The following is a 14,929-nucleotide window of genomic DNA, read 5'->3' on the forward strand; positions in this document are numbered from 1 at the left end:
CGGTCAATGTCTTCGCTCAGCTTGGAAGCACATCTTTCGTACACCGCATAATAGTGTTCGTATTTATTTTGAAGTTGCGGAAGATTTCCGCTACCTCCCTCATGAAGAGCTGCTCTGGAAACGGTCTCATACTCCCGTTCAACCTTTTCCCATAAGGACTGGATCTGATCTAAACGGATCTTTAATGTGAATGAATTGGGCTTGGAAGTGGATGCCGCAAAAATCTGGCTCTCAAATTGGATGAGACGGTTGCTAGTTGCTATAAACTCAAGCATAGCAACATCTAGAGGGCCGTTGGCTCTGGATATCTCCCTCTTCTGACTTGCGTCTTGGGGAATTGACTTTTGTCCTTCTGACATATTTATATTCCTTTGGGAGTAGGCAGGAGTGACCAACTAAGTAGGTGAATGAAGCTGCTGGATTGAGCAGAATTCTCAAAATAAAGGATGTTCGCAAGAATATGCTGTAGAATTCGAATGGTAGAATTATTTGCTCCCAGTACCGTCAACTAAATCGAAGGAGTAGCAATGTAAGACGGTAAAATCGAAACAAATATGGATTGCAAGAATATGCCGTAGAATTCGGATGGTAGAGGGTAGATGGTGGAATTAACCAATCTCAGAATTGCAAGTAAATAAACTGGAAAAAATTTACTTGAAGTAGAAGGGACGAGAATCGAAAATATGTGTAGAGGAATCAATATTAATTGGAGCAAATGCGACGAGAATGGAAAATTTATTTGTAGTGGAGCCAATATTAATTGGAGCAAATGCGACGAGAATCGAAATTTATTTATATTTATAAATAATTGCGGAATGGAAATGCAGAGTTTTTATTATTTTCGTATTTAAAATAAATGCAGGAAGGATGTAGATTACGTAATTATGACGATTGCGGATATTTATGCGAGTAAAAAAACTTTAACAATAATTGATTGATTAATTATTATTTAATTTAAAAAATATATTAATTGTAAAGAAAAAATAATTAAACCGGAATGGTGGGATTGGAACACCTGACACCTTATGTTTGGCGATATGTTTGTAAGTAGACAATTATATGTCGCGGCGGCAGCGGAACTATGCAAGGTGCAAAAATGAAATGCACAAAAAAATACGGACACTGGTTTACAAATTTTTTGCAATATTTTATTCTTTATTTATTGTATTTTTTTTGATTTTCTTGTTTTATATATTTTTTAAAAATGTTGTATGTAATGGTTTTTGTATATGTTCATATGGAGAAAATATAATATAAGTATATGGATTTATTATTTATTCGTAGGCAGCGGACTGTATTGGATTGTTATTAAATTTTTATTATTTTAATTTTTTTTTTTATTGTACGAAATAAAAATCAATGTCTTTCTGTAAGCTGATATGTACCCTGCAGTACCATTCATCAACAATTCATCAACGTTTCATCAATAGCCGAAGGGGTGTTGTTGATGATTCATCGATGAATGGCCATACAAATTACTGATGAATTTAACATGGGCATGTCATAGGCATTCATCAACAACAATTCATCAACAATTAATCATCATTTCATCGATGAATTGTTGATGAATTACTGATGAAAGGCTGATGAAATGTTGATGAATTGTTGATGATTCATCGATGAATTGTTGATGAATTGTTGATGAATCATCAACAATTGATCGATGAATCATCAACAATTCATCAACATTTCATCAGCCTTTAATCAACATTTCATCATCAATTCATCGATGAATTGTTGATGATTTTTTTTTTCATATATAAAAATAAAACTCTTAAATTTTTATTAATATTATTTATTCTTACTAATTCTATACCAAAACTAAAACAAATATAAAAAATTAAGATTAAACATCCATATATTAAAAGGCCTTAAGGTCTTTTTGATCCTTGGTGTTCCGCTTTCTATTCATGAAGACCAAATTTATTGCGCAGTATCTTCTCTGGAGGCTCAGTTTTAGTCACTTGGGAAATTGCATCTACAGAAAAAATTAGAATTAATCAAGGGAAAATATAATTTAATTAAATAAAATTACCCAATATATTGGCTGGCCATTACTGCAGTCTGAAAAGAAAATACATACATACATATATAAATATAATATATTAATATATTATATATGTACATATAATAAATAAAATAATATATGTACATTTATAGGCTTCTATTTAATTAAGAACAATCTTTTTACTCACCTTTTTTTATATTCCAATATGGCCCGGAACGTAATTATTGAATTATTTGATTTCTTAATATTTTTAACACACGACACTTCTGCAGTGGAGAACACTTCAACTTGTAATGCAAAGGGAATAAGAAGAAGCAAGACGAAACCGAAAACCGCTGCTCCGAAAATATGGAGTCGAACCTTCGAGAATCTATTTTAATTGCGTCTTCTACTTTGTTTCGGACTTCAAAAAACGAAGCCCATGCAAATTGTTTTTGTTTTTTTTTTGCATGCACCGACAAATCGGACTCGAAGGGAGTTCGGGTCTCCGAAGGGAGTTCGGGTTCAAGTAGCAGTCGGCAGAGCGTCGATTCTGTCGACGTCGCAGTCGGCGCGTTGATGAATTGTTGATGAAAAGGCCTATTGATGAATTGTGGTACTGCAGGGTATGGACATATGTATGTATGTATGAATTTGTGTTCTCATGTAGGAACCGTTTTGTACATTGGTGTACGGATAAATGCCAATATGTATAGAGGAAAGCGGAATAACAAGAATATGGCGACGTTCAAAACGGAGACGGATTGAAAATTTGCAAATTGTAGGAAATGGAAAATTCCTATACTGCCGTTGTCAGGAAAACTCGCACTTGGAGTCGACACGGAAAATTAATCTTGCAGCAGAGTGACCGAAATTAAATGTTCGGACTACTGCTGAAGATCGGCAGCGAGGGGGGCGACGGAATACGGAGTACTTATCTTGGAAGCAGAAAACGCCGAGAACTGCTGGTGAAGCGGAGTTGTAGAAAAAATCCGGAATCCAAAATCCGGCTCTGTAGGACCAAATGTTCGGCTGGGGGGAAACTTGATGATTCCGTTCCATAAGATGAGCACAAATTATTATTAGAAAACAAACACTCCCGCGCCGCAGTCGTAGAAAAAACCACAGAAAAATCACCACCAAGGAAAAGAGTAGGCCGGGGGGGCGTGGTTATTTTTGATATTCAAAGAGTGGACTTGGTCCGCTTTATTGGACATCAGTATAGGAATTAAAATGTACAAGCTGGAGTGGGAGATCAAACAACTAGGAGAGCGGGAGCGGCCGCTCAGCGATGCGACAATCGGCCAGAGCCGAAGCATCCGCTAGAAGAGCGGGAGCGAGAGAGCGAGCTGAGGAGCTTTGAAGAAGCGGGAGCGCTTCGGAGTCGCGAGGGGCGGGAACATAAGCTCCTGACCTGAACATTCTCCCCCCCCCCCCCCCCCCTCAGTATAGGAATTAAATTACAAACGCAAGTGGGAGATCAAACAACTAGGAGAGCGGGAGCGGCCGCTCAGCGATGCGACGATCGGCCAGAGCCGAAGCATCCGCTAGAAGAGCGGGAGCGAGAGAGCGAGCTGAGGAGCTTTGAAGAAGCGGGAGCGCTTCGGAGTCGCGGGGGGCGGGAACATAAGCTCCTGACCTGAACAACTTAAAAATACCACAAAATACCAAAATTTTAGTTTTCTGGCCGATATATAAAAAATGCGTGTATGTATCGCGCGAAATTATGTCGTTTTAAAACGGCGAACTTATGGCGGCGGACTTATGTCGTTACCCCTTTGCAAAGTGCGAAATAATAAGTCGCGAGTCAGCATCCAGGCATCTTAAGTGGTCAACAAGTGCCACGAGTGATTTTTGTGAAGTAAGTGCCTTTGCATCTGCAATTTTGGTTATATTTAACCTACCACCTTCTGCAGATCGCCAACTTATCTTTTTTTTCGGAGCTGCCGAGACCCAGACGGGATTTCTCACCACCGTTGCTGGCGCCAAGTCTGCGCAGCAGTCGATTGATCCTCATCAGTGGAGAACTCAAGAGGAAACTCCCAGGATTTGGATTTTTGGGGCACAGGTACGCCAGAGCCGCCGCTAGTGCGACATGGTTTTAATTAAATTATATTCACAGATTGTGCCCCACGAAATAAACTCATAACGAGTTAAGGAATTGTCAACTCGGAACGAGTTAACGAAATAAACTCGTAACGAGTTAAGGAGCCTTAGGATGGATTTAAAGAGAGTTCAGGAGCTATCACTTCATATTTTTTCATTTGCTGTGGCCGAACGAACTTAACCTCACTTTCATATTTTTTTACCTTTGGCGTGGCTTAACGAATTTAACCAAATTTTTCGTCGCTTTTGTGGCAGCCGATTTTAACATTGCGAATTAAATAGAAGTTACATGTGCCGCAAAGTAGTGACATTTTGAGAGACAAATGCGAATCAAATGCCAAGGAATTAAATACAATTTTTGGATTACTGAAGATGAAGTACCCAGAGGCAAACGTTATTAAGAATTGAGGCGTGAATTTTGAATTATTAATTTCTTCGAATTACTGTAATTTTAGTTATTTTTAAAACTTATTTAAAGCGCGAATGAGTCTGTAATTGAAGATAAACATAGCAAGGCTAGTTCTAAATGGCATCGAAAAGTTATAGTGTGAAAGAAAGCAAGGGTCTGTCGAATTGCTTATTCAGCGAACCACGCCGGAGATCGATCTTCTTCGTTGGAATCATCCTGAGTGAGTTATATAACTAAACGGTATTGTGTATATTCTTTCGACAAAATGAATGAGTAAAGTGACCTCAACCAAATGCTTTCCTTAATTGAAATTGAAACGATGAATCTGTTGCAACATTTCGAGATCAGTACAGAGCTTAGCTTACATTATTCTTTGGAAAAATTACGATTAACTGATTGAATCTTACAGAATCTCCTAGAATCGACCTCGATGAACAATGAAGTTTAGTTCTAAAAAACGAACAAGTAAATAAAATTTAGCTTTATAACATTATTTTTAAAACTTAATTACGATTAGATAAAGTTAATCAAAATATAGCTACGATTTTTTTTTTTTTTCGCGCGGGGTCCCGCTTCTACCTCCCGCCCAACCGACCGAGGGGCGCAGCCGTGTGACGTACGGCACGAATCGCGAACTAGATAGACGCGGTGAATGAAGGAAGAAAAGAACGAGGAAACGTTACAAGAAACAAAATTTAATAAGGCGAACAAAAAATATAGTATAATAAAAATAGTAATAATTAAGTAATAACGCATGCAAAATTTATATTTATTTTGCATGCGTTATTACTTAATTATTACTAAATATAAATATAAAATAATGTAAAAATATATAAAAAAAAAAAAAAATAATATAATATATAATATAATTTTGTACAATTTTGTTTATATTATTATGATTACCTCCTTAGATCAGCTACACTTAGAGAAATTTCAATTAAAGTTCTAATTAGAGTTTATATTACCATTTATTATTCTTTACATTACAATGTTCTTAGTTTACACTATCTAGGGTATTCAAAGGGGTCACCTCCAATGCCTCCAAAATAAGGTGATCATAGGTTGGGTGGGCATACCGCGAGCACAACAACAGCCTTGTTCTCGCAAACTTAGCTTTCTCTCTATCCTTTATTTTTCTTTCTTTTAAGCTCTAGTCTTTCTCTCGCTTTCTTTTCTTGTGAATTTATTTGTTTTCTTTTCCGGTTTAGTTCTATTTTCTTTTCTTTTGTCGCAAGCACGCTCAATTCTAGTCTGTTTAATAATAAAGCGCAGAGGTCTGGGTGAGCAAGACCACCACTCCCAAAGCCGACGAGCTAGAGCCGGATACTATAGCGTGCCCCCGCTCTCCCTTCCCTTTAATGTCTATTAAACTAGTACACTGGGACATGAATGGTTATTTTAACAATTACCACGAACTAAGCTTTTAATACACGACACCAGCCCGGATGTTATTTGCCTCCAGAAAACTTATATAAATGCTAGCTTAAACAATATAGCTTTTCCTTTTACTGGACACTTTAATAATTTTATCTCTAATACCTATGCCAAGCAAGGTGATTGCATACTCGTTCGTAAAAGTATTCCACACAAGCCCATACCAATAAATGGCAGTACATGCTCTTTAGGTATTAAAATCCTGAAACAACCCAATGTCTGTATTTTTAATACATATATACCTCCTTCTCAATCACTAGTAGCAAACGAAATCCTTAAATCCTTACTAGCAAACAAATCGTATATGTTGGTGATTTCAATGCTTGGAGTCCAATGTGGGGGCCACCCTCGCATGACTCTAGAGGGCACCAAATAGAAGACGACAAAAACTGTCCCTTTTTGTAAGTGGTCCGTAAAAGACTCTCTATATGGAAGTGATCACAATCCCATAACTACAGACAATTATTTTCGTACAATTTCCAAAATCATACCACCTCCTAAAGTTAAAGTAGATAAAGCCAACTGGAACCTGTACCGCGACAAATGCTAAGTTACCCTTAACTTTATTGCTACCAATGATTTCAATCTGTTTGCAGCCAAAATAATAAAAGAAATTAAAGCGGCTGCTAATGTAGCAATCCCGCAAACCAAACCTTCCCTACATCTACGAAATGTTTCTTGGTAGAGCCAAACGCTTCAAGATCGGAGTTAGCAAAAGGAATTCCTTTGGCATGCCTACAAATAAACTCGGAACACTGCCGCTCTGATCTCCTACAAAAAATCCAATGCTCTATTTAGATAAAAATCCAAAATAGTAAAATGAAAATATTTTGAAAGATTCACATCAAATATTTGTTCTCAAGCATCTTCACCCTTAGTGTATTCAGTATGCAAAAGGAAAAACACCCGGTATAGGCTGAATTTCATACCCAATGCTTAAACAGCTTCCTTCTGAAGCTAAGTACCGCCTACTAGAATTATATAACGCAATGCTCGCTAAAGGATCCTACCCCCATTTGTGGAAATCAGCTACTATCATACCAATTTTAAAACCAAATAAACCAACCCACGAAATAACTTCATTTAGACCTATTTCTCTACTCCCCTTTCTAAGTAAGACCCTAGAAAAAATGTTAGCTAAAAGACTTATGTGGTTTATTGCAAAACATAAACTCATCAGCCCCCACACAACAGCTTTTAAGCAACACCATAGCACTCTTGATTCTCTTCTCCATCTCCACCATTATGCATCTGATGCCCTTTCTACCAAAAATCATGTTGCCCTACTGGCACCTGAAAAGGCTTTTGATTGCATGGGGGTGCATACACTATTGGATCAACTTTACCGGTGGGGGTAGGTTGAAGGTCTTTTTGAACTAAGCGAAGGCTTTCAATCCGAGTAAGAGTTATCAACACTATTTAAATTCTATACTCTCCACTTTGACATCCCACAAGAATCGCCCTCTCTGTGGTATTGTTCATGATCGCCTTTCACCCCTTAAATAACATTATTCTAAGATATAAACAAATTAAATTATAAATTTATGCAGACGTTGCCATAATCTATAGCAAATGTAAAGATATTTCTACACTAAACAATCTGTTGAAAGAAATTCTTAATGAAATTCGAATTTGAGGGTACACTTCCGGTGCGACCCTTGCTGTAAATAAATGTAAGCTCTTTCATATTTGTAAAAAACAACGCTGTACATACCCAACACTATCTTACAATAACATAAATATAGAAAACGTTCCTTACATTACAATTCTTGGCCTGACAATTGATAAACGACCCACATTTAAACAACATTGTAATGAACTTAGAATCAATTCAAACAATAGACTTAACATTATTAAATTCTTAACATCTAAGCGTTCTTTCATCCACCGCACTACACTAATACAAACGACAAGAGCTTTGATCCTGTATAAATCAAGTACGCCCTTCCGATCTATGGCTAGTGCGCGCCAACCCACTTTAAAAAATATCTTATCTCCTTATCACGAGGACGTTAGTAGCAGCATTGGTACCTTCCCAACGACCCAAACTAAATGCATCCTGGCCGAGGCCGGATTACCAGATGTTAAAACCAGAGTTTTTCAAACCACCTTTTAACTAATACCTAAGCTCATGTGCTCTTCGAACACAATTCTTTTCAAAGACCTCGAAGTAGCCATAAAGCATCGAAAGAAATTAAAAGTCCAATCTGCGATACGCAGATGTATATACTTTATGAAGAGACACAGCATAGAATAACCATACCGTTGGAATAAAGTCATCCCGTCTCCGTTTTGGAAATTACATTCCACGGAAGTTTTCACTTCTCTTCACGATTTTCAAAAATCAAGGACTCCTATTACAATATTTAAGCAGCTATTCGAAGAAGTAACGCAAAAGTACTCTGATCGGAAATGGTCTTATACGGACGGCTCAAAATCCGACGCCACAACCTCCTTTCCAGTTGTATGCGAACGCGGATTAATTGTTTCATGGGGTCAGCTACCCCACCACTTCTCGGTGTTTACTGCAGAAGCAGTAGCCATTATTAAAGCAATTAAATTTGCCCTCGAACATAAGGAAAGACATATTATCTGCAGTGATAGTCTGTCCATCCTGCAAGGTGTCCAAAACTAAAACGTAATTCCTCACCTCTGCATCAAAAATCGTAGCAAAATTAAGCATTATGGGTCCCAGCGCATATGGGAATAACCGGAAACGACTTAGCCGACAAAGCAGCAAAGCTAGCCGGACGGGCTGCGTGCCTTACAATCATACCTGGAGTACAACAGGACATCTAAAATAACATCAAAAAGATATAGACATCGAATTGGAAGACTGGTCGTCTTTAAACCTCTGGTATAAAAAGTCTAACCCCGACAAAAAAAGGCATCAAATTACCAGCGTCATGTAATAGAAGGGAATACTCCATTCTTACTCGATTAAAAACTGGACACACAAACCTCACACATAAGCACATTCTCAACGGGGAAAGGCAGCTGAACTGCCCTAACTGCGGGAACGAACTATCAGTCAAACATATACTAGATGCATGCGGACACTATCATAACATCAGAACAAAACTCTTCGGTCCTACACCGCCCTCAAATTTATTAGCCAACCTAACAACCATTAATTCAAACTAAATATTATCTTTTTAAGCAAATGTAAAATTATACACCAAATTTAAACAGTCCTATCAAATACCCTATATAATTTCCACTCTCATAAATTTTATAACCAGAAATATTCATGAAAATATAAATATCAACTGTCGAGTCGATGGCCACAGTAGCTAGTTACTCCCTATCTTTAAATTAGGTATTATATTATAAATGCGTTTATGTATAATAGTTAATAATGAATAAAAAAGAAAAAATATATATTTCTCTATATATATAAATAAAAAATTCTTTCTCAAAAAAGTAATGGTAATTTAAGGTATTTAACTATTGTACTGAATACTGTAGTCGTAGATCAACCTGCAGTTTTTTACAGTAAAACTGTAAATTACTGTATTTCAAAATTTTCGTAGGCTGTTGTCTTTTTACTGTAGAATAGTGGTTTTTACTGTAGAGCAGTCATATGACGTAACGCGTTACGTCGTTATACTGTAGTTAACAGAAATATCAACCCAAGATTTTGGGTTGTGGCACTTTCACTGCAAAAATGGTTTGATTTACTGCAGGAGTTTTTTTCTGTGTAGCTGCAAGCTCATGGAAAAACCCGAATTTTGTCTTTTCATCTATTTCTCTCTTCTTTCAAAATAAGTTATAGTTAATTACAGTATATAATATCGCTTATGTCTACAAAACGAAATTCTTAGCGAATTAAATCAGTGTAAGAGTCCAACTCCCCCTGAACTTAGCACTTGAATGCATACGGATTTATTTACTTTATGAAGGAATATTTTGGTGTTACTTGAATTTAAAGTTACTCCAAGAAATAGTTTGTGAATTTTTATTTAGTATGTATATGTATGTATTTGTCTTATACTGTCTTCCCACTCAGTGGGTCTGAGCGAAAAAGTTGGCATTTTCCGCAGAGTGAAACTCTTGTTCCCCAAGAGCTACATCTGTATCCGACATCCGATTACAGCTGATCGATGAGCTGTGCCCCTTCTTAAACGTAAACAAAGATGGGTGAATCGTTCGATATGGGAGTAAAATGAATAGTTTAGCAACTATTTAGGCTGTTTAACAACAGCAAAACCATAGATTGCGCAGGTTTTATCCGCACTAAATTAAAATAAATTAAATGAGGAGTTTTAATTTTTTTTATGATTTTTTTCTAACCAAGACCAAATGCCCCGAAGAGTGTGTGTGGTGTTATAGGAAGAATAGGCAAGAATATACAGGAAAACAACAACGACTTTTTTAGGCATGCTTGCAGCTTAGGCGCCTAATTTTAAGTTCCATATTTCAATTGTTCCTCCACATCTTTGTTACGGACGAGCGCTAAATTCAGATGAACAACGAATACGGTACAAAATGGAAATTTCGGATCGGAAAACCTTGTAGACCGTTTGTTCAACGGACAGTGAATGCAGATGCAAGCTCTGTGGGAAACCCCTATAAATAACGGAGGTTTATAAATATCGGGGTCATGTGAGTTGTTGGAAAGCTGATGATCATTTGTAAAGTCATTTTCTGCGTAGGATCCAAATCCGGCGTCAGAATTAGCCTATTACGTCGGGATTTCGGGATATTTGAGGCTATGTAGCCGAAAATGTGAGAGGCAAATTCTGACGCCAGATTCGTATTCTAAGCAGAAAATTACTTCAGAAAGGACCCTCAGCTTTCCAACAACTAAACCATGGTGACCTGTGTAATTAACAATAACTAATAATATATTTTGAGGCTGTTACAAAAAAATACTGTTGTATGTTTGCCAAAAGATATTTGTTTTATTGTCCTGTAATACATATTATTAATTGTCTGTGATATATTGTTCTGGACTCACCTCCTTGATCATCAAGGGCTACAAGTGTACGTATTCCTGCTTCCTTGCTCTGATGTGCAGCAAATTGAAATGTAAATAATTTGTTAAAGTGTATAAGTATAAATGTGTTATTATTGTTTAAATATGTAAGGAATAAGACGTTTGTAGGTTAATTTAATTAATTTTAATATCCTAGCGTTATTGTATATTAATAATAAATTGTACCATAAAATAAAATGGTTATTTAAAAATTTTTTGAACTTTATAAAATGTATTAATTTAAACTTTGGACACCAAAGACTTATTTTTATATTGCTCCGCCGTGGGACTAATATTATATTAGTGTTTGGAGGGGCCAACTTTATATAGAAATTGCACTCGATAAGTAAAATAAAATAAGGGAACTGAATACATGTAAATTTCTTCTAGCTAGGGAAAGCAGATTGGAAGCTCTGTGGACTGGAATTACAAAGGAAGAGGAAGAATGAAAGCGAACGGGAAAATATTGAGGCTGCTATCGCTACCTCCTAAAAATAAGCGCCCATTTGCAACCAAAATTTAAGTAACTGTAAATAAATTCAAGCAACAACACAGTGAACGAAATAGAATTAAGAACTATTCCATATTGAAAGTTTTACTGAGGCTAATGCCATATATTAACACAAACACTTTTGAATTTCGGAGCTCGCACAAATTATGTTGAAATTAATTGCGGCGGTTGAAATATTGTTGCACAAGGAATGAATTCGAAATCCATGGTGTCTGATCAAATGGACTTGGATTTAGATATTAGACATAATTGGACAAACTGAACTTCGCTATACCATACCTAACTCTATGACAGGCAGCAATATAACTTATAACGGAACTTTTATTTCCCTATGGACTGAAAGTTCGGAGGAAGAGGGAGAGATAGAGAACGAATGGGATCTTGGCGCCATCAATTTTAAAAGGCCGAAAACTATTTCGCGAAAAGACGCCCATGAATAAATAATTACTATTGTTCACACAGGAACACGTATATATTTATGTATATAGATAACAACGCATCTGTTAAGCATTAAATAAATCCCTGCCGCAGTGCACGGTCTAGCACTTGTGTGCATAGCTATAAGAAACCGCCACTTGAGCCTATGTAACAAGTAACCCGAAATATGACCTCCTGTGAGCGGTCTGGGTTTGTTTAGGATATTTACGATCGGGTTGACATGTGCACCCTTATTGCGCTTAGAATATTTCTCGCGATCGGGAACTGTCCGATGCGTGGGTCTAGAACTAAGATCTACAATGTACATTCTCATGTTAGCTATATAAGCTAGGGTTTGAATGAAATAAAATCAGTTTCTTACAAAAACTCAGCAGATGAAGACTTCTTATTTATTTTGGAGCTCTTTCATTTTGGTCCTTCGAGCCGGATACGTGATGCACATTTAACCCCTTTAATTCAATATGACTTTCATTTAACTGTCTTAATTTCTTGGAAAGGCTATCAATTTCTACCGTATGATTTATGTACTTAGTCTCGAGTGGGCTCCAAATAATTTCCGGTATGTCCGTGATGTCCCCTATATAAGCTCCTGATAAAGTCTCTTGTCTTTCGGATTTTAAGTTATATTTCGCCACTAAGATTTTATCATCCGTACGAGCTGTACAATCAGACCTTAGCGTTAAAATTCCTTCCTCTTGCAAATCAATTAAATCCATTTTTAAATTTCCGCATTGAATTCTTGCTTTAGCATTTGCATGAACCTTAAAGAGCCAAGCGCTTTTAGTTTCTAATTCAACCCAAAAAGAGCTAGTATCTAACATTCGCCTGTATATGCAGTTAGCTGGTCTACCTGGCTTGAGTGGCCTTAGCTCACATGCCATGTCATTAGCATTACTCCATGGCCAATTCCCTTCGCATACTCTGTTGTGAGCCTGCCACTTTTGGCAGTTATTCAAAGTGCTTGCTGTCATCAAATGGTATGAATCTATCTTAAAGTTGTAAACTAAATATTCTGACTTCAAATTCACCATAAGCAAACTCTCTTCAGACCACACCGGTACAGGAATAACCTTATATAATTTTGATGGATGTCTGCTAAATAGAGGGATCTTAACATTTATTATCAATTTTTTATCTACAAAAAGACCCCGAGCAGTCAAGAGTGTATATTCCTCTTTCAGCTCTGTTCCAGTTCCTTTTCCTGGTAATACTAGCGCTTCAGACAACCTTTCCTTTATCTTTGATATTTCATCTTTTAACTGGCTGGGCCTAACAATATTAGTATTAAGCCGTCCCACAGTAGCGCCTTTTCTCATTTAGCGTTGCAAAAATCATATCTCTTGAACCAAATAACGTAATCGAATAATTTAAACGGTATTGGACAGGTAATTGTTGCAAAATATATATATGTACTGCACAAAGTACCACAAATACGCCTTTTTAAAGGGTATCAAAGTGAAAAAATATTTTTTTTTCAATGAAAACAATTTTTAAACAAAAATTTGTATTTAATTTTTTATGTTTATTTTTATGTATTTTTTTTTTTTTTTAATTCGAAGTGTAACCGCCACGCGCTACAGTTAGTATATTTCTTGAAATGTATGAAATTGTGTCGGTATTTTGGTATATTTTACCCTGAGTTGTTTTGGTTTTTTGCGTTGCATTTCCGCAGACGCAGCTCGACGCAGCCGATGAAAGTTAATTCTGATCCAGGAAAGATCCACGGAACTTGTAGTCATAGTGTAGTCAGTGGCTTTCATTGGCGTCAGAAGATATAGACTACTTTAGGCAGAAAAAGGTTAAAAAAATGGACACCTGGCAGGTAGCGATTTACCTGTAGAAGCCCAAACCAAAGTGTCGTTTTTTTTAGGTTCTTTAATAGTTTATGAATGTATCTATCATTTAAAGTATAAACCATGACCATTGGTTTTATGGTTTTTTTGTAATATTACCTGAAAGTCGACCAATTTACACATTTTTTTTTGTATGATGCAAAAAACGAAACAAAGTTCAACTTTAAATGCTCATAACTTCTACAAAAAAAATCTTAAAATTGATTTTATTGCAGATTGTGAATCCTTGTTAAATTTCCTGTCGAATAAGTATGGTTAAAATCGTTTTTACGAACATGACTTTTTTTATTTTTGCAACGCTAATTGTTCGAGAGGCGCTACTGTGCGTCCATGATTTATATCAATCAATAAGCTTATGATACCTGCTTGTGTTTTTTCACAATCCTCAATCAAATTTGACAACTGCTTGGCCAACATAAAGAAGTTTGTAGACTCCTTGTACACATAGTAACTTTCTTGAAGTGCAGCCGTCATATTCTCAATCCGCTCATTCATATACCTGAAGTTCTCATTTACTTCCTCATTCGTCTGTTTCAAAATATTAGCGGTCGAATCCACTATAGACAGTTGTTGCTTCCCTAATTCCTTGAGATTGTGTTGATTCTCCAACAAGTTTCTCATATTCTGCTCCATTTGTACTCGATCATCTTCCTCCATTATCCCAAATAGAATATGGTATAAGGATCCCATGAATTCAAATGGAGCGCGTTTCGTTCTTTGGGTGCTATGAGCCATGAACAGTTTATTATTTTCTTGCAGCTCAGTTAGATGTTTTAAACTATCATCTAACACACGGTTACACTGATCTTCGAAACTATAAAGTTTTTCACATACTCGTCTCATTTTTGTTACTATCATCATCATTTGAAAATATGCGTCCATATTATAGAACACTACCAAACTCCACGATGAAGTGACTATTTCCACATCGCCCAACTATAGTAAAAAAAAAAATTATTAAAACTTATACATAATTATATGTAAGAGCTCAAGCTCATAAACAAATGTGGGAAACAACGAGACGAGTTTCAGCTCTTTTCGATCAGAAATAATGCTTACTTTTTCTTTAAGAGCGATAGAATAAAAGGTACCAACAACTAGGGCAACACTGCAAGACGATGAGAGCATGATGGTTCTCTACCGCTGTACTTATCATGTCTAAGCGGCACAGTACGACATGAGCTGTGGTAGCGTCAATGTACGAAACCCGCTA

General features: G+C 36.5%; 1 protein-coding gene across 1 annotated transcript in view; it reads right to left on the reverse strand.

The window, feature by feature from the left end:
• Positions 1 to 14,929, reverse strand: part of Snap25 (Synaptosomal-associated protein 25kDa) — a 351,700-nt gene that overhangs the window by 217,259 nt on the left and 119,512 nt on the right. Inside the window, exon 4 of the mRNA XM_041776479.2 lies at positions 10,897 to 10,945. Coding sequence (XP_041632413.1) covers positions 10,897 to 10,945 — 49 coding nt within the window. The remainder of the gene's footprint in view (positions 1 to 10,896; positions 10,946 to 14,929) is intronic.

This window comes from Drosophila kikkawai, chromosome 3L, assembly GCF_030179895.1.
Source record: "Drosophila kikkawai strain 14028-0561.14 chromosome 3L, DkikHiC1v2, whole genome shotgun sequence".
Lineage (NCBI taxonomy): Eukaryota > Metazoa > Arthropoda > Insecta > Diptera > Drosophilidae > Drosophila > Drosophila kikkawai.